General features: G+C 40.0%; 1 protein-coding gene across 7 annotated transcripts in view; it reads right to left on the bottom strand.

Annotated features, from left to right (window-relative positions):
- Nucleotides 1–435: 435 nt before the first annotated feature.
- The window catches only part of LOC103474703 (muscleblind-like protein 1), a 72,402-nt gene continuing 51,431 nt past the window's right edge, over nt 436–21,406 (bottom strand). For 2 of the 7 annotated variants that reach the window (XM_017308334.1, XM_017308333.1), the window contains exons 3-10: nt 15,714–15,941; nt 11,200–11,439; nt 9,075–9,128; nt 8,213–8,363; nt 6,070–6,105; nt 4,432–4,523; nt 4,053–4,126; nt 436–1,999 (exon numbers count right to left, since the gene is read on the bottom strand). In XM_017308334.1, coding sequence (XP_017163823.1) covers nt 4,070–4,126; nt 4,432–4,523; nt 6,070–6,105; nt 8,213–8,363; nt 9,075–9,128; nt 11,200–11,439; nt 15,714–15,941 — 858 coding nt within the window. In that variant the 3' untranslated portion in view covers nt 436–1,999; nt 4,053–4,069. Of the gene's footprint in view, nt 2,000–4,052; nt 4,127–4,431; nt 4,524–6,069; nt 6,106–8,212; nt 8,364–9,074; nt 9,129–11,199; nt 11,440–15,713; nt 15,942–17,766; nt 17,826–21,406 lie in introns of those variants that run through there. The other 5 variants (XM_017308339.1, XM_017308335.1, XM_017308336.1 and 2 more) reach the window with 5 other exon arrangements.

Here is a 21,406-nt window from a genome sequence, read left to right as displayed (position 1 = left end):
AAAAGAAAAAAACACTTTTAAATATGTCGGACCATATATACACGCACGCACTACACTGACTTTTCTTCGACGACCTGTCTTAGAATATGCATAACCATGTATAAGAAAAACGAATTATGTTCTTTTCTTTTTTTTCTTTTTTTTTAAAGAAAAACAAACATCATCACACCTCCACCGACAGACTCTTTACAGATTTCTGTTTGGCCTCACAGCAGTTATTTCATTGTTTTCGTCTTTATCCCAGAGAGAGATTCTTTGGTCTCTCGCTCAGGCCTGCATGCAACTTGCGCTACCTTGAAGAAAAGCATTATTATTCAACTGAACTTTTTCACATTTCGCTACCCGACAACCACAAAAAGCGTCCGAGTGCCTAAATTACATTTGCTCTGTCACGGACCAACACAAAGTAGCGCAGAGAAATTTGGCGTGTGTGTGAAGTCCAAAACTTTGACGACCTCGAGGTTTCTCCGGCGGCTTTCGGAAAGTCGCCTGCTTGCAAAATGTTGTATGAAGCGTTTGTGGCAGAACTCCCAACACTTCGTACAACCCTGAGCACGCCGTCGCAACGATGAGACGATGATGCAGGCGGCACTTAGGGGGGGGAGGCTTTTCTCTAGCGGAACAGGAAGGTCATGAGAAAATGGATGAAAATAAAAATAGGAAACCAGGAGAACGACTCAATTCTTACGTTTCGATGCCTTACATCTAAATCTAACTGAGAACATGAGGTTATTTCACAGTTGTGCCATTTTAGAGCTAAGAATTGGCAAAAGGTTTCAGTCTTTAGATGTGCAACAAAACAACTGCAGCTCTCCTCGCAGCAAAATGTAGTGCTACAAAGTAGATCATTAGAGAAAAACAAATGATGCGCTACATTGTGTTGGTCTGTCACAAAAGAAGAACAAAGAAGAGCATTTAAGTTTGTAGTTGCAGAGTGAAAAAACGTGAAAAAGGTGGTATGAATACTTTTGCAAAGCACATGCTGGCACAGAAAGACAGATCGTTGTGGTTGCAGGTCCAACCATCGCGTTTCTAAACAGCTGACAGATATTAAAGAATATAGTAAAAACAAAAAAAAATGTAAAAAGGTTTCAAATCAGTAGAATATTTGGGGTGCAATAATCAGTGGCGCTTAGCGGGAATTACAGGTAACGACAAGTCATGTGGCTGGACGCAACATGCTGTCCTGAAAAAACGCAAAACCCTAAAACAGACACGTATGAATTAAAGGGAATTGTAGAGTTTAAAACTTTGTAACACTGCTTGAGTACAATTCCTGTGTATTTTGAGATGCATGGCACTTTACAGGGACTCCTGCAAGGTTAAAGACGTGTGCTTGAGAGATAAAAAGGTAGGCTACAAAGGTTTGCAAGACACATCACAGACATTCAGTTGGTTTCTTGCTCAGGCAAATTCCCTCATCACTGTTAGAAGAACAAAACCATATAAGAACAGAAAAAAATTAAAAAATAAAGAAAATCGTTGTGCATGCATATGTGGTTCAGTCAGATTATCTGTTCCTTTACCTTTAACTGAGATACAAGGTTCACCTTGGTGTAAACAAATGAACACATTGACATTCGAAAAACCAACAACCGATAAACAAACAAGACAACGCAAGACGTGTTTCTTGGTCAGCGGACGTACCGATTCAGTCCCGATGACTGCTCCCCCAACCCCACGTGAACCTCGTGTCGACATTCAAAATGTGTCTGGTGAATAAAGGTTAGTCGCCTCTGCAAAACGAGAGGCAAGTCTTGAAATACAAATGACGCTCTTCTAATTCTTCTTCCGTTTTTTTTTTTTTGTTGTTGTTGTTTTTGTCTGTCGTCGTGTAAAACTGTGCATGAACTTCACATGAGAACCTCTCTAGCGAGTTGCTCCTTCTGTGCTAACATGCAGATGTTATTCCAAACCGGCTCGCCTCTCGCTGTTACTTGTATGAAGGTTGACCGTTAATCTTGGACTTGACACCAGCACGCTCCACCTCCAGTTCCATCTGGACAGGATAAAAGAAAAAAAAATAAATAAACACAGACATTTAGATTAATATTTGTCTTCTTGTTATTATGTATTACCATGTATTACTTTTGAATCTCTGCCTTTTTGAGCTGTGAATACTTTAACAGTCTCCATCTCTAGTCCTGTCAAAGTACATTCCCACCCACACACGTAACATGTTCAGGTCTTAAAAACATGAGAAAAATATTATCTTACCTATGCTAACACTGCATAACCCGAGATATTACAGTCTTTGACATATGAATAGTCAGATTTTTCTTTTTCAAGACTTAAAATTTATTCACGAACGTTGAATTCATGAATAATTGTAACTATAAATGCTGTCAGACATGTTGCAGCATGTTAGCATGTCTCTTTTTTTCCTCCAAGCATTAATTACATGTTTGTAATAACTTTGAGAGCTTGATTTACTTGTGTTCCCCAGGTCGGCGTCTGATTGGTGGTTCAGACACTGATGGCCGCTCAGAGACGAGTGATTAAGGAGTTCATGTTTGGAAACGACAGATTGATCTGTTGCTGTGGAAAGTAACAGCGAGAATTTCTCTTGCATTGTTTTGCCAAGGCTTGAGAGAACCATAACAGCTCCTGCTAACGTGAAGGTTATCATCATTTTGAAACTGGTGTTTTAGACTTTACTCATTTAAATCAACCTCTTAATTTGATGTGTGGACTAACGTTCTCTGTTCTCCAGAACATTTGATGCACGATTCCATTCTAATTACTTCCCATCAGTTATTTTTTTCAATCTTTTCATCTCAATTGAAGTTTTGATCATCTTTTGTTGATTCCAAATAAATCTTAAATCCCGAGAATCATAAAATTGGGTGATTATTCTTTTCGTGTGACAGAAGGAGCTGAGGAGATCAGAGGATCTTTGAAGGGTTTATTTCTAAACATCAAAGTAGTTTAATGTAGATTAACTGTTTAATTATAAACAATACAAGTCTAGATGCAATATAGCAATGATGATTTTTAATAAGAAGAAAATTTGTTTGTACAGTAATAAAAAAAAGTCATATTTTGTGAATCCTACACTGTTTAATTTCAAGTAAAAAAACATCATCAGACAAATTTCCAGAACAAAAATGAGAGAAATATTTTGCTAACTTTTTTTTTTTTTTTAAATAAAAAGTTTTCTATAAATTTAAGGTCTGGAAAAAGTTTGATTAAAACCTGCTCTCTATTGGGATGGATGTTTATATGTTTGAACAGAATCCTGCTAAAGGACCCGATCATAATCAGTTTTTTTGACAAGTGGCACCATGTTATTATTTCAAGTCTGAGGTTTCACAAAGTTCCCAGAGCTTGTAGAAGAGACGCAGGCCGACTGCTTAAAGGTTTCTTCACCATAGTTGATGCAGTGGCGTTTGATCCAGTGGAGCATGGTGAGATCACTCAAAGGCTAAACCCCACCCACATCTTCAACCTCTTTTGTTTCTGTGGAGTAAAATTTATTTTCTTCAGATCCTCAGAGAGTTTTCTGCCACGATGAACTTGCAGTGACCGGAATGAGAAAGCGTGAGAGCGATGGCACCAATTTTAACACACCTGCTCCCCATTCACTCCTGACACCTTTTAGCGCAAACGAGTGACGTGACAGCCGGGAGGGAAAATGGCTAATTGGGTCCAATTTGGGCATTTTCACTGTGTGCTCACTTTTGTCACTCATGACTTAGACGCTACAGGGCGTGGGCTGAGTTATTTTGAGGGAACTGAAAATTAATGCTGTAGACTGATTACATTGTACAAGCCATATTTTCAGTACTGTCCCATGAAATATGATAAAATATTTTATTTCCCACTTTTGTTAAATAGTCCAACCTGGATTTTGTTTGCCACAGAAAACCTAATTCTTTGCCTCATTTGACCAAATTATTCTCTTCCAGTTCCTTTACTACAGACGCCGATAAGTGTGGACAACAATTTCTATCGTTTTCCTAAACATTTAACTCCAGGGAACCGTCTACGTTGCGTTGAAATGGTTTTTGACAGGAACTGTGCAAGACACTCCAATAGGAAGAAGTACATACTGTTCTGACAGAGACTCCTACATCTGGGTCACATACTTGTGACTAGTCAGATGGTCCGCAGATATTATTGGAATCTGACAGAGAGGGGAGAAGAGAAAACGGGAAGACAAGGAAAAACAGAGAGAGTTAGCGAATGGGCCGAACAAAACGAGGACAAACAGCATTTCATGTGAAAGACGAGTAGAAACAAAACCACAGATAACTAGCAAAAGATCAGAGACGAGCCTTTGTTTTCTCTTCGTGCATTATTTATGAGGAAGCGCAAAAGAATCACATCGTTTAAAGGAAAACAGAAAAAGCCTGAGCCGATTTGAAAAAAATAAATAAATAAAAGTAATAATGTGAAAGAAAGTGAGAGGAGGCAGGAAGAGGAGCAAACCTGGTTGGCTGTTGCTGTTGCAAAGGGAACACTTGTGGCAGGTGTGGTGGCTGCAGACACAGTGGCTGGAGAAGCACCGTGCATCATGGGTACTTAAAGGAAAGATCACACAGGCAAGATGAACCACACGAGATTTAAAGCTTTTCATGCTCTGTACCTCATTTTCATGTCTGCGCTCGGACTGCTAATAAACATGAGAGAAGTCTCCAGTTTTTTTTTTGTTTGTTTGTTTTTTTGTAAACCAGCTGCAAGTCTTAAATTTCTTGTTTGGTGAGTGAATTTCAACATCTGCCACTGAGCTTAGCTTGGTCAGAGACACGGTCTATAGATTGGCAAACAAAGGGTGAGAGGAAGTTGTCCAAGTCACTTTATTCATGCACATTTCCACTCTCAGTCAGGCTGGAATCACAACAGGATCTTTTCATTAAATCTGTTAAAGTAAGCCCTCCATGGATGCGCCGAGAACAACAATCTTCGGTGCAGACGTGCTGACTTAAGGAAGACTCTGTGTTTTTTTTTTTTTATAGGGCAGCGAGGTGTGTAAAAATGAAGAATCAGAAAGATGCAACCTTTTCTTTTACTGAGGCTGTTCATCCAGACTGGCTATTCTGCTCCTTCTCCATCACATACTTTTGACATTTTGGTTATTTTGTTTTTTAACTGAATTTTGCTACTATTTGGAGCTAAGTATCAATGTTTGCACCCACCTGGGATATTTTGGTAGAATTGACGGAGATGTAAAGTTGCTCCTTGTTATCCATGTGAGGTTGCAACTGTTATTGAAAATGCTAGATTTTTACTTCTTTTCTTTAATGTCAGCGTCTAAATAAGTTAATATATTAAGTTGCTAAAGATGTCACACGTACAGCATGATATTTCCTCGGCTTCTACTCTGAATAATTAAAGAGCAGTCGCTGCAGAAAGATGAGAGAGGGAGATATATTGAATGCTGTTTAATTATGGCTCTCAAAATCGGATCAAATCCGCATTCGCAGTTACTGAGGTTTACAGAAACCGAAGATTTGAAGTCGTCCACAAATCTTTGATCACTGCGTCGCTGCAACCAGGTTCTCCTAAATGCTAGTGAGTTGCTATTTTACGTCTTGAACAACATAAAGTTCAAAACTTAATATTTAGAAAAAAACTAAAGTTCATCCAGCTGCTAAAATGTTAAGTGCCAAATAAAGAAATCTCAAATTATTGTTGTAGCAAATTTAGTTTCCTCTAATATTTCTGTTGCAAATACAAATTCTCTCATGTTCAAGTGGCTTTTCACAGCCTGGCAGTAAAATGAAGTACTGCAGAGGTTAGAGCGCTTCAGATGGAGACATAATGCAGCAGGGGAATTAAAACTGCAACAAGCATTAGGTGACTCACAGAGCTAAAAAGAATAGAAATGTATTTCTTAAGGACGTACTGCAGCAGTGCAGTAAAACTTCCAATTTATATATAAACCCCCCCCCCCAAACTTTAATTTACAATTTTGCAATTCACGCTGAAGCTGCCGTCAAGAGACTGTAACATCAGTCAAAGGTTTTGCAGGGTGAAGAATGTGCTCAAAATCACAGGATGACTTAAAAGTGACAGGAGAGACCACAAAGGACTCAAACATGATTAGTAAGGAAAGCTGGCACCTACCAACACTTGTTGCAGGTGTCATGCACAAAATCGAGCCTGCCCATCATGCATTGCAACAGGGATCGGAGTGAATGGGAGGGGAGTTTGGGGAGGGAGGGGAGAAGACATCAAAGAAAAAAAAATTTTTTTAGAATCACACATCACCGGATTTGACCTGAACATGAACAAATCACGCTCACGGTGGGTTAAACGGCCTTGCTGAATTGAATTGCTCCAGCCGACCATTGATACTGATTATCAGGAATAACAGCGTACATAACAGCCTGAATTTGCCGGTCCATTAAATTAAAATTAAATACTAGCAGTGGCCTCGTTTCACCAGCGGCCTCACAGCAACTGTTTGCACCATGAAATATTTGAGTGACCTCCTTTTTTGAATCCCCTAAGTGCACTGTGGTGACCTGACAGCCCAGCGGAGTGAGACATACGAGGAACTGCTGGGAATCGATGGCGAGCTATTCTTAGGCTGTCAGATGAGAACACTGGCCACACTGTAAGATGACTCTGCAACGTCTAGAGATGTACTCTGCAACAAGGCTGTCCTCGTGTGCGTGTGTGTGCGTGCGTGCGTGTGTGTGTATTTGATTATACCACACTCTTTAGGTGGAGGGTGTATCCTTCTTACTTTTGATGATCCAGTAAGATCCTGTCTGTCAAATGTCAACATCTGGTTAACTAAGTCAGAAGCCAATTAGGTGCCCTGATTGTCTGATTTGTTTTTTTTTTTTGCAACAGAATTTGTAAAGAAGATGATACTGTACATCACTTGCTTGGTTTGGCCTAAAATAGCCTCCAGAGCAAATGTCTGTCAATTTGCCACAAAACTTAAATTCATGCTGTGTCTAAATATTGACTTGCAAAGGCATTCATACCCCTTGAACTTATTCTAATTTTCGCAACAGAGAACTGCATTTTGTCCCTGAAACCTTTTCATTTTTATATCCCCATGTCAGATCCACTGCTCCAAGTCGCACCTAATTCACAAATAGACTCGATCTCTATTTGATCTCAGAGGTTTGATGGAAAACATTAGTAAACAAGCAGCATCACTAAGGAAGGCACCAGGCAGGTCTTTGAACATCTAGCACTATTCAGTTAATTCCCAAATTTCCCCACAGTGAGACAATTAGGGGTATTTATATTCTATTCTGTTTGATTATATTCTACTATCCCTCAACAAAACAAGAAAGGCACAACTGCAAACCTACCAAGAGAAGACATAAATGTCCACCTAAACTGGACAGACTGTGGCAATCAGTTAAATGACCCATGGAAACTGCAGGATCTATTGATCTATTAGTTTTACAATCCACAAATTCCTCCATCAAAAGGTGTCAAGATGAAAAAAAACACTGTTGAAAGAAAGCTGTAAGAACTCCCAGTTTGTAAAACCATAGAAAATCGACATCCTTCTGAGCACTTCATTGATCCGGTAAAATACATATCGTCATGGTGACCTTTGCCGCATGTCTTTCCTTTCTCTCATTTTCCTACTTTTCAAATAAAGGCTTTGAAAACAAAAAAAAAAAAAAAAAAGAAAATTCCCCAAATGAAAAACTGTCAGAAGCAGAACACAAAACAAGTCGGGGCTTTAGTGAAGGTTCACCTGCTGGCGGTAGATTGACCCAAAACAATGAAAGGCTTTATACCAACACATATTTATTTATTTTCTTTCGAATGGCTCTGGCCAAGTCCTGACTTGAACCTCACTGATCATCTGTGCCTCAACTTGAAAATCAATGCTCTCTCTATTAAATATGACTGAGCTCTGGATACAAAAAGGTCAAATAGTTCCAGTCTGGCTTTTCAGCTTTTTTTTTTTTTTTTCAAATATTTCCTCATTTTCATTCCACTTCACAATAATTCACTAGTTTGTGTTGGACTTACAAATTGAGGTTTCTGAATATTACATGACAACATTTGAAAAAAAAAAAAGTTCAAGGTGTGTGAATACGTGGCTAAAGCACTGTATGCAGTAAAGATCATGCAAGTTGTTTAGCATGACACAGACGCACACAAAAAAACACACATTCAGCCATTCTTTAGTGATGCTAAAATATACATCCAGGAGTGATTGAGTAGCCTGCATTATGATGATATTTAAATATATGTATATATGTATATTTAAAAAACAAGGTCCTACCTGATGGTATGAAGGCAGTCTGCTGCTGAAACTGCATGTTGGCCAGGGCCTGTTGGTACTGGAAAACGCCAGCATTGAACATAGTGTTGGCACCGTTGGCTTTTTCAAGTGCAGGTCTCTTTGGTAAAGGAGGCAAGACGGGAGGGAGCCCCTGATCAGGGGGACGACACCAGAAGAACGGGACGGGAGAAGGGAGAGGCAAACAAAGAGTGGCGACAGCGAGAGTCAGATGAGAGAGAAGAAGAGAACTTCATTAGAAAGCAAAGTTTTCACCTTGCTACAGCAAATACAAATAAAACGAAGTAGCAGCGAGCTGCTTTAAAGTTAGAGCAGCACGTGATGTGGTGCTATCGAGCTACATCAGCAACACTGGCAATAAACATGGCTACATGACTGGCACTAAACAGCTTGTAAAGGATAAGACATAATTTTATATACAGTATATATGAACATTGATAGTACAAGATCTAGTTCTCATTATCGGTCAGCGAAGAGAAATAAGATATTTAGCGTGGGACATGTTAATATTGTTATGACATCTTTCTCAACAATTATTCATGCAAAATAAAAAAATCACACCAACATGCAAAGACTACCAAGACACTAATAAAAACCGCAACTGAAGGCTCACCAAAAGGCGATGAACTGAATTATGAGTTTTCATTTTTAGAATCAATCATTTTGTGAATCAAATAATTTCTGGTGTTTTGAACTTAATTTCTGGAGCGAGAAAGTTCTCTGTAAACAGAATCAAGGCGTCTCATGAGTTCATCCCCAATCGGCGCTCCCACAGTTTCATCAGTCAATGACATGTGTAACACCATGGCAACATGCCAAGCTAAAAGGTGAAAGGTCATAGTACCAGGTCAAAAGCTGCGTCGAGGGGTCGCTTCAGCGATTTGACAGCCGACTGAGTCTTAATTAGCAGGCAGCGAGCGTGTGATGCGGCAATGGGCCAATGGGGTTCAAGCGCAATAACATAAACCAGCAAGCGAAGGGGCATCATGGGGAGGAGGGGGAACAGCAGTGCAGTGTGGGTCGGAAAACAAACAAACAAACAAACAAAAAAATAAACAAATCATTTGAATGCAATATACACCACTTACAAGACTACAGCATGCGCATAGGGTTACTGGAATGAACACACGCCCGTTTACAGTTAGCGAGAAAATACATGTTCAAAAGATATTCCTGCTCAGACAGGAGGATCAGCTGACCTTCTTTTTTCAGTTCAATGAAGGGGAAAAGAAAAACTATCAGTCACTATCAATGCAGGTTTAACCAGAACAATATTTCGATGATAGTATTTGAAGCTGAAGTTTATTGACTGGGCTTTCAGGAGACTAGAGTCAATATTTCTCTGCTTAAGCCGCAAAACCCATCAGTTAACCCTCAAAGCCGAGGCTTCCTGCTCTGATCGCTGGTCATTATTTTATATACAATGTAGCGGCATTAGGTTTAGACACGACTGTTGAAAGAAACTGTTGTATTTTATTCTGCTGAATGATAAACCTAGTACTTTATTTTTGTCTTATTGTCTCCTAACAGTGTTTCCCTTTACCCACAGAAGCGTTGTAGCTAAACACACTCTATATTAACACAACTTTTTTGTTTGTCACGTCTGCTTTCACAAAACCTGCAGAAAACCTTAAAATCAACAATTATGGCAGTTATTAAGTTTCCGTCCGTCCGTCCATCCATCCATCCATCCATCGTCAGTCAAAGGGTGAGACGTCGGGTAAAACTCGGACAAGTTGTCATTCCATCTCAGAGTGCCGTTATAAGTTTAGTCAAGCTATGTTTTGATGCAGGACTTACTCTCGTTTTGCACCATGGTTGTATTTTTCTAAATCTTTCAGTGTGAAATTTTTCATCCGTCTTTATATACATCTTTATGGGTGCCCATAAGAGTGGTTGGCTGCGTTTATCTTTAATTTAGGGCCTTGTGACACATTATCGGCCAACGAAGTTCTTGTACCAATGACAATCTATTTGGCCTTATGCTCTAATCTTAATTAGGTACTTCAGTGTTTTATTTACTACAACGTATTAAACCTTATTAAGACACTGGAGGTTATTTACTGCCAACTTTAATCTGTGAGTTTTACATGGTTGGCCTATTGTGCTTTACATAACCTGCAGCCGCGTTAGTGTCTGTGATTTTGAATTTGAAATGAAAGCTTCATAACATATATAACATATATAACATTTAAACATACAAACACATTTTATTTATTTTTTCTTAACTGGTGTAAAAGTCTAAGTTTCCAAGGCATAGAATTTTGGGTTGTTACTATCTGTAATCGTCAAACTTCCAAGTAATAAAGTCTTGAAATATTTCACTCTTTCCCTAACAATCTATATGCGAGTCTCACTTTCTACTCTTTTTTTTTTCTTTCGATGATTAAACAGCAGTAAACACAATATTGTTTTTCTTTTAGGCATATGCAGGAACATCACAGCACGAGAGCTAATCCTCCTCTCTGGATTTACCTGCACAATGTCATTACAGCACTGAGCTAAGCAAAACTTTATTGTGTGTCCCTAGAGAAAGCGATCTCTGCATTGCAGAAACTACACCAATTTGAGCAGTAGTCTCCACACAGTTGTCCTCTCAGCAAAAAAATTTTTTAGCACAGGCTAACTATTGACTGTGAGCAGCAAAATACACGGCTAATGAAGCAGCAGAACAAGGGCGAGTGAAGAGAGGAGCAGAAGGCTCAGTCACATGCTAGCACAGTCAAGTAAGCATGTGTCTTTAATTGCATAGTGAGTTATAGTTGTACACTGCAGAAATGATGGAGATTTTCATGAGTAGGATAGAAACGTCTTCCTCTGCACATAAGAGGTTCATCGGCATGTTTTGCTTGCTCCGAATTTCAAAATTTCACAAAGCAAATCAGGAATGAGCTGGGAATAGCTCTCTGAATTTATCTCTTCCATGCGCTCCTTTGCTTTGGCGGCGTCATTGTCGGACAGATACCTACCAAGGCTGCAGCGGCCGCGGCCTGGTTGACTTGGTGCTGGGCGGCTTTGATTTTGGCCTGCAGGTGAGCCGGGGGGTGAAAGTACTTGCACTTCTCCCTCGAGCAGCGGCCCTTTATGTAGTCCATGCACACAGTGACTGTGTTGTCGTTTGTGTCAATCATAGTGCTGTCTGACGGATGGGCGAAGCGGCAGTCGTTCTCCCCTCGAGTGCAGTTGCCTCGCTGGTATTCCCGGCAAACCTGGGCGACAAACAGAACAGGGAACATTTACACCGTCCTTCAACGTTAACATCGGGACAAGACGGCAGTGATTGAGCTGCTGCTCCTTTTACAGTGCCTTGCCAAAGGAGTTCACGTTTGTTGTAAACAACAGGTGCTCTCACCTGTTGTTTACAGGTACTCAGTTGGGTTGTGGTGTGGACTTGATTCATGATTTGATCTAAACCACTTCCTTGCATGTCTGGCTGTATGTTTACGCTCTTTGTCCTGTCTCAAGTCTTTCAAGTTCTGGTGGTCTTTAAAAAAAAAACCAAATTCATTACTTCCCTCATGGTTACATGGACTTTTCCAGTGTACCTGTCCTTGCAGCAGAACAACATGCCCGCTAGGGGAGAGGCATGCTCAGGGATCAGGATGATGATCAGCACCACTGAATTTGTACGGCAGAAAGTTATTTTTTAATTGGATCTGAACGAGGTAACTCCTCCCACTCTTTAGTGTCTGTCCTACCAGATTTGTTCAGAGAACCACAAACAACTTTCCTGTCAACAGATAACTCTCCGACGTGAGCTGCACACTCCTCTGAAACAATGCCTTCTTTGTTGCTTCCTGATTAGAAATGTTCTAGTTGACCTGCAAGTTTATGTGGACACCCATTTCTCTGTGACTTTGGAGTCGTGTCATATTCTGTGCCTTCTCAGATTGCAGATTAAACTGCGCTCTGTGAGATGTTCAATGCCTGGGATTTCATTGTAATCTCTAACGCTGCTTAGAGCTTCCTTACAACCTCAACGCCAATCTGTCTGGTGTGTTTTGTGATCTTTGTCATTCTAATTGTTCCCTAAATTTGTATAATCAGACTTTATAGAATGAACAGAGTTATACTGAGGTTAAATGACATACAGGACAACCATTTACTTCGAGGTGTTGGAGTAAAGGGGGTGGCTATAAATGCCCGATTACACTAATGAAAAAGAAAAAGAAAACACTAATTTGTAGTCTGTTACATGCAATTCCAATAAAATAAAATAAGAATTTGGTGGCAAAAGGACAAAATATGAAAAAAATTAGATGATCAATCTGACTTCAGAGCTTCACATCCCAGTAACCATCCAAACTCTGTGATGAACTTGTCCACTTCTGTTGATTGACACGCTGACTTTCATTTATTGAGCATTTTTGTTGTTGTTCCCGTGATGGACAGAAGGGGGCAGCATCTTCACGACCTCGGAAGGAAGCTAAGGAGGGATGTAATTGCTTCAGTATGAAATTTACTGGCTTAAGTGAGGCCCATGGGAAATATGCGGCTGGTTAGGCTCTGGGGAGGCTTTAACTGACGCAATCACCTGAATACACATAATAAATAACACAGAGAGACGCACAAAACCTGGACACACACACACACACACAAAAACATTTTCTCCGGTGACTCAAAGCAATGATTGACCCTAAAGAAGCATGTCTCCACCTGGCTGTTTTTCTAAGCTGCGTTTTCACCATTAGCCCTCGCAGAGTGAAACATACTTTCATGGCGGGTTGAACCAACCGACGTTTCTATGACGGCACAAGGCCTGTTTACACGTCTGTTGTCTGGAAAACAACTCTGACGAGACAACCCCCGTTCACCAACACCGACTGACGTTGAAGACTCACATTGCATCCGTCTTACTCCTCTTACCCTTGCTACACCTCCTTGGGTTTTCTGTTTTCTTTCTTAGTTTGTTTGTTGTTGTTTTAAAGCGAGATCGCCTTGTTGTCGGGCTGATGTTGGCGGGGCAGGCAGGCAGGCGAGGGAGAACAGAAGATATTAGTAGGGCTGATGAATAAAGAGTAAGCGACTGACAGATGGCGAGTGAGGAGACAGAGGTGCCGCCGAAAAAGATTAGAAGGCAAGAGACGACTAAACGATAACAGATTAGGCTTTCGGGGGTGGCAGGTGTGAGCCGGCGAGCGTCTCCTTACAGTTATACATTAGCAGGAGTTAAATCAGTAAAACTAATTCACTCCACAAACACACAAAGGGGCCCTTAATCATATTTTTGGCCCCATGGTAGCTGTCCCTGTGGGACATTTGCATCACCAGGGCTGCAGGTAAGGAACAAATGATTTAATGCACATGGAGATAATGATGTAGTGAAGCGGATTAGGAAGAGAAGTCTGAGAGACGACAAGGAAATATTTCTGAAGAAAACAGTCTGCAAGATTGTCTTCTAAAATTGGACCTTCTGCCAGCCACAATGAAATATCTACTGACTGGTATGAGAGGGGTTTTTTTTCCATTGGAATTTCTGGTATGTTTATTTTAGACGACACACTTTAGACTCTAAGTCAAGGCAGGCAAGTCTCTCACTAAGTTGTTTTTAAGAAATTCTGGTGCGAAAGTACAGAAACAAGCATGTTTTTTTTCTTCTTGTTTTTTTTTACGTTAAATAAACAAGAATTATTGGCACTTGATTAAACTCATAAATACAGTGGAAAAGCTTGAATAAAGCCACATGATGGCTTCAACACGTTTCTTTGGGCTTATTCTAATAGCACAAAGTAGCACAAAACTGCAAAGCGGAAAAAATAAGTTTACCGTCATTTAAATGTGAAATTCTACCACTGTGTTTCATGGTTGGGAAAACTGGTTCAAAAAATTAGTTTCCAAACTTTTTGCTAAAGATCCAAAAAGTTCCTCTGACACAAACAGGTTCATTTTTTCCATGTCTCTTGCACTGCATCCAGGAAACTTTTAAACTGGACTCCTGTCTTTGAACAATGGCTCTCTTCTTCACACTTTTTTTTTTGTGGATGACTCAACGAAATGTTTTCCTATCAACAAATTCTCCCATCGCTGCTCTCTGCTATGCTCTTTGGTTAGCATGCTGCTATTTATGCACTAATGCTCTCAATCGGACCTTGGTGTGATCTGATTGTTGCACAGCTGTTCTGAGAAATACTCAAAAGCAGATCCTGTTTACAAAATGGGTAACTTATTGAGGGATTTGATTGCATTGGATTTAATTTAGGGTTGTCAGAGTGAAGAGGACAGAACAAAAAAGCATGCCACAATCCTCCAAATCAGTTTGCAAAAGAAAATTAAATCAAGTGCGGTAATTCCCTTCCAATTCACAAACATCTAGCACTTTGTGTTGCATTCGACAAAAAAAAAAATCTGATAAAATACATTTATGTGCTATATGACAAAATGTAAAGATGTTTCAAGAGGTATTAATACTTTCCGTATTTTGCCACTTTTGCCTGTGAGATACCAACGTCAAGAAAACAGTTATAGACACAAGTGACACCATTTTAGCCTACAATCAAGCCTGACCACTCCTCTGTCCTTGACATCCAATCTGTGCCATTTCCTTTTCTGTTCTTGTTATCCTTGTCTGCGCAAGCCTCCAACCCTCCTCTGACGACCACAACAGGTCTGAGGATCGATTTCCGATCGCCCGCTCCATTTCTCTTTTCCCGTCATTAACCCAGTCCTCTGTGTCACACGTCGCCCGCCCGTCCACCGCAAGCCGGCGACTTGCTCGGCCTTGTCCCTCCTGCCCCCGTTAATTACCCCACCACCAAACATCACAAGTGCAAAATGCAAGCTTCCCGGCGTCCTCACACACCTCCTGCCTGCCCTCCAATGATTTGGCCATTATTCCGCTGCGAGTGTTTCCCCGAGTGCAGCTTACATAATGGATGAGATTGACTTGCCGTCCAATTAGCGAGCAAGGGGAGGGGCGCTCATCAGGTTTCAAATAACTAATTGTTTTTCATCGAAGACGGGAAGTTTTTTTTTTCTTTTTTACACAGGAACACACCTTTTCTGCCGAACAACTTGAGATTTTGCCAAACACAGTCGTCTGTAGCCTGTTAATTGGAACAAGTTTAATGTTTATCGAGAGATAATCTCATTAGTGTCGGTTTTTTTCCCCCTTTGCTTAATTCTTGGCAGTGACTGAATTATGATAATAAGGTGTAGTTACTGTGACAGAAACTGCACAGAAGATGCATAATTAAAGCCTACAAACAAAAATTGTTGAGGCAAGACTTTCCAACTCCTGCCTTTATTATTCAAAATAGGCGTCGGTCGACGTTTCAAAGCCTCGTCTGTTTGCGCAGCTTGGAAAAAAAGACAGAGAAAAAAAATAAGATCCTTGGCGGGCGCAACGTTTACTGGAGCTTTGCTAATTTATTTCCTAATCTGGGGCTGATTTGGGACTGACAAAATAATAACGCTAATCCTTTTCATCTGTGTGATCAACAGCTTGAAATATCTGGGGTTTTTTCTTTTCTTTTTGTCTTTTCACCTCCAGTCTGTCTGTCCTCATGAGCTTCTGTGCAGCGGCGGCGGCGGCGGCAGCAGGTACTGGAACGCTGGGGTTGCTGGTGACCAGTACGGGCGCGCTTGGCAAGATGTCGGCAGGCATCAAGCCGGGTGACACGGGTCCAAGGTAGGGGTTAAACGCAGCGGCTGCTGCTGCTGCGGCGGCGGCGTTGGCGTTCGTTGCAAGGCTGGGTGTGACTGAAAACATGGGCTGCACAACACAAAAAAGAAAAATAGATCAAATTAAGCAAAATCAACCAAAAACATACTTTCCAGATGTACAGTATTAATAGACCTTAAACTTTAATCACATGACGTCAACAGAATTGAATTTTATCTGATGGATTAACACCAAGTAGCACTAATGTAATCTGAATGGAATTTTTTTTATTTTTTTCTCCCCCCCAAGTCTAAATTGGAAAAGTATGCGCATTTTAGCCTCTAAACCTAAATAAAACACATTACCACCACTTGATTCCAGTTGCTGGCATCTGCATAAATTCATCTTACTATAAATCCAGATGTTCTGTGAAGGTCTCAGAGGTTTTTGTCAGAGGACATCAGTGAACAAAAAAGGCGTTATATTATGGAAACCAAGGAACACGCCAGTCAGGTGAGGGAGAAAGTTGTGACGAAGTTTCAAGTCGAGTCGGGTTGGAAGGGCAAAACCCCGAGCTTTGAACACATGGTGAAAATGGAAACGCTTTGTGATATCTGCAAGCGCACCAAGATGTGGCGATCCAATCTTGGATCGCCACATCCAAGATTGGATCGCCAATCTTGGATGGGGGGGGGGGGCTTTAATTAGATAGAAAAGGAAGAGGAGAAGCAGGAGAGTGGAAGAGGAACCACAAAACGACGTGTTGGGTACAGGGACGGCGTACAGGATCGGGCTGGTATTACGGCTTTTCCTGTTACTGTATTAACCTAGTAAGATCACAGCATCGTGGTTCAAACCTTGACTCTTTGAGGCCACAAAATTATTAATTCCCCTTCAAACATATGTAATTCGTTGTCTTGACAGATCTGCAAAGGAATTTCATCCAGAGTGAGTCTTCCTCACTTCTCACTTACCAGACGATTAAAACTTATAATCATGTCCATAAATGTGCACAAGATGTAAAGTAAATAAAAAATACCTCTTTGATTATGAAAATGAAGATTCACTCTGGATTAAATTAAATTAGCTGGATCTGCCATGAGAAATTTAGGTACATGTTTGAGGTCAATTTGAATGTTTTCAGCAGTTAAAAAGCCTAGGTTTTGACTAGACCACTCTGGTATTCGGAAGTTAAGATGCCATCGTTTTTAATTGTCATGTAGATGAAACAAACAACCGTTTCTTTTTGATGGGGGATTTTATGACGTAAACAGGATTGTGCAGCTTTGGGGATTGTTTAGATTTTTATGAGCTGCTTGTTTTGTGGGCTAATTTTTGATTTTGTCATTAATTACATACAAACATAGGAGCTTAGTTTGTTATAAAAAAACGTAGCACTTCCACACCGCTAATGAAGTTCTTTTGTTTTAAAATTATGCTTCCAATTTCGTCTCTTTTCATCTATTTGATCCGTTGTTTCTATAACTTCAAAAATCACATCTGCATATGTGAAAGATGCTTCTACAAAGCACTGACCGATCAAGTCGAAAATACGTTGACGCAAACTTTTTTCTGATTTATATTTGTATAAATTTTTTGATCACCCAGCGTCGCTTTCCTTCACTACTGTGTGTTTTATCTATAACAATGTCCCAACAACACTTAGTGACATTAGTGAAGATGTTTCAGACTGCGCGTACTGCAACGTGAATAAATAAAATCTGCAAGCGTTTGACAAATAAAGCACGTGTTGTCATCTTCTGTCTTTGATCGCAGCTTTCGTGGACTAGAGTCACACACATCGCAGCAGCAGTAATGATGGAAGTCAAGTCGTGAATCCGTGCGATGTGGGAGAGGCGCTTCTCTGCTCTGCCTGTTTGTGCTGTACAGGAATTTACTCGAGAAAACATCCTCCTCACATCTCCTTTCTACTCACAATCTTCCAAAACGGAGGCTGAGGCGTAAACAAGCTGACACGGAGCACCGAAAGTTTTCCCCGCACGCTCCTGACCTCGGCCCCCGAACCGAGGACTGTCAGCTGGGAGGACACGGTGAGTAATAGGGGAGCAGAAGCAGCCAGAGCTGGACAGCTACATTCTTCCTCGAAGCTGCCTCGCTGCTCTGCTTATTCTCAGAAAAGTAAGACACGATGTTTTGAAGCGTCTAATTCCTCCGGGTCCCCCCGCCGCTCAGGAATGCCTGAGGAGTCCAGATTTGGGTAGGTAGGACGTAGCTGAGATATCCGTTGGAGGTATTTGCAGCTGGAGCGGTGGGGGAAGACATGATGTCACTGCGAAAGGCTCACAGTCATGAGATTTTAATAATGCAGTGATGTCACGCAGCAAGGAGCTGTGACCTCTCTTATGGCCTTTTACGGAATGCCTCTTTATGTGATACCGCAGATTCTCTCTGGCCTAAAACCACTGAACTAAGCGAGAGGGAGGTGGAGGTGTTGATGTAATGAATGTATTTTCTCACGAAATACTTTCTGGTTGTATTCTCTGTAGGAACAGTAATGTGGTTATTTGCACTTTAAAACATTCAACCTTGCTACTATGGAGCCAAGTTGATTCTGTGTTGGCCTTGAGTTAAGGAGAACTAACTGCATTCTCTGTCTGGAGCTTATTCCGTGTGACATTTTAATATATGGGTGATCTTATTCTGTATTATAAAAAGGTGGAATGAAGCATCACTGTCAAATCAAATACATTTTGTTGCAAAAAAAACCCCAACATATTTTCAAACAGCTTTGGCCATTTGTAAAAACAGGCTAAAGTGAAGATTTTTTATTTTTTTTTGCAAAGTGTCTTCACACTTCACACGTCCAAATCCTCACTCTACATTTATCTGGTGCCAGTTTAAAAAACAAACAAACATAACCAAGCCTCACTGTGGGAATTATCACAATTCAACCAGTTTACGTTATTATTATTATTATTATTTTTCTTTTGAAATTGCATTTAACCCACTTTACATTTTTGAAGGAAAACGTTTCGCCTGTGTTCTCATCCAGGATAATTTGTTTCTGACTGAATGTGATTTTTGCTCGTTAAAATAATTCTTATGTAGTCTGTCCTGCCACTACCTAACAAATCGGCACACATAATATTTTGAAATCTAGTTTCGCATTTGGTTGACAGCTGAAAAAAACAATGTCGGCGGAGCTAAGATATTGTTAGATGAACTAATTTCAGGTTATGACAGCCAAAAACATCAAACCTTGTTCAGGTTTGGTAAAAAAAAAAAAAAAAAAAAAAAAAACCACCAAGATTGAATTTATTTCCACACTATTTTTCTGATTTTAAACAATAAACAAACAAATGCAATCAGTAAATAAATAATTGAAAAATATGTGTTCACCACATTGTGTCTGAATAATGAACTAAAACTGTCATATCAATTAATTCAATTGCATTTGGCTGTGAACAGAAAATTTACAATGTATTTTATTTGAATTGTATACGAGAGACAAAAACAAAATAGCACAAAACAAATCGCCACATTAGTTATTACCCCCAAGGCTATGCTGGCAGATATCCAGGTTAGAATAAATAGAAAGGACAAACACGGCCAAAATTAAAGATTTAGATTAGTCCTCGGAGGGAGGCTGGCAAACTTCCACTTTTTCATACGATCCTCCTAAAACGCATCTTAACTCAATAATCAGGTTTTAAGTAGGTAGTTTTGTCAGCTGGCTCAGGCTCGTCTGACTAGGAATGCTTCTAAAAAGTTGCATTAAAGTTTGTGGTGATAACAATAACTCAAGAGTTTACAGGTGGATTAAGTGCTGCCAATAAATGCCAATAAATGTAATGAGCAGAACCAGAGTCAGCCTCTTGAAATGTATGCTTCTCACTCACTCTGTTGGGTGACGCAGTAACACTGTATTCATTCAGAGTCTTTATTTTTTTCTTCTTCTTCTTCTTTTCCAGAGCCCATCAACAAAATCTGAGAAACAAAGGCTGAAGAATTCATTGCAGGACTTAAAGAAGCAGTGGATCATCTTGGAACTGCAAAGCCTTTTGTGTTTTTTTTTCTTTTTTTTGTTTGTTTATGTCATGGTGAGAAAGTGTTGAAAAGAGAGCAGGAAGAAGACGGCCTGACAGGGAAGGACACAGCAGCAGAAGAAAAGCAGTAAGTGAAAGAGGCAGGAAGAGATAAAGGGACAGAGGAAAAAGGCGGGCAGGCAGGTAAAGTAAAGGTAATGGAATGTCAGCAGACCTTTAGACTTAGCCTACAAAGAAAAGTTAAAAAGAGAGCTTGTCGTGTGTAAAAGGAACAAAGGTGGGCGCCCTTTTTTTTCCCCCCAGACTTTAGATTTCCTCCTTCCTTCCTCCTTTTTCTTCTGAGTATGCAGTTCGATTCTCTATCCCAACATCTCTTGAACCGTTTTTCTTTTCCTGTGCTCCCACAACCACCACTTGTCTCATCTGTGTCAAAAAAAAGTGCTTTCATTTCACTCGTGAAACTGTCCAGAGGGTGAGGTAATAGGGATCCATTACATCTGGCAGTGAGTGATGGGACTCATAATACCTTTTATTAGACAGTTAGCATCGACAGATAGTTCATATTATGTTGTTACAGAGCCGCAGCACCGTAGCGCTAATTCGTTTTGCTTGTTTGAGCAGCTCCTCGGTTCTTTTATCCTGCCGCACACCCCGTCGTTTTTTATTTTTAAAAAAGACCAGCTAGGGTCCAAATGTGAAGAAATGAAACGCTTTGCACCGCTCTCATGAACATGAAACACGTATTCTTTATAATACAGATTCATCACACGTATTTGCAAAATAATTAGTATGAACTTTGGAAAAAAAAGGGTGATACTTTGTAAGGACAGAGAAAGTAAGTTATTTCTTGCTGTGGTGTTATGCGGTTTAAAAAAAATCTTAGTCATCAACTAACCATCTGGAAGAGCAATGCTCTCTCCACACTCCCTCTGTGTGTCCCAAGTGGTCAAATATTTCTGGAATATCACTCCCTTTAAGCACTCCACATGCTGAGGTGAGGCTGTCTTCACCAGTCCAAAGAGGTTAGTGCAGTATAGGGCTTTGTCATAATGAGAATTATCTTCTGGAAGGGGCTTTTATATGCTGTTTGTGTCATTTTTGTTGCACTGGCACATATATCTGATATAGGGGTAACTCTAAATTGCTATGGTAAAATAATTTTAATTAATATTATGCTTTTGAATCAACTCCAGTACGGTTCTTATTCAGCTGCTTCACTTGCTGTAGAGCAAAACTGGCAAAAGCAAAACAATAAAAATACAAATTTTAATTGTTTTAGAACTTCATCAAAAACTATATAAGTATGTTTTTGTAATTGTATTATTGCTGGATTTTTCTTTCATCTTGTAAGCTGTTTTATAATATTGTTTTATCTTAAATGCATCATTTTCTCCTTACAGCACAAAAAAGTGACTTTGGATGGTTTCAGAGACTTTTTTTTTGCTTATTTTTAGGGATTATTTTCTCACCTTTTCAGTGAATTCACATTTCAACAGGGTTATTTTTGATCCAAGTAATGGTTTTCAGGTATATATATATATATATATATATATATATATGTAAAAAGAT

Source organism: Poecilia reticulata, linkage group LG13 (assembly GCF_000633615.1).
Source record: "Poecilia reticulata strain Guanapo linkage group LG13, Guppy_female_1.0+MT, whole genome shotgun sequence".
Lineage (NCBI taxonomy): Eukaryota > Metazoa > Chordata > Actinopteri > Cyprinodontiformes > Poeciliidae > Poecilia > Poecilia reticulata.
Note: the sequence above shows the minus strand (reverse complement) of the source record. Positions and strands in the feature narration are given on the sequence as shown.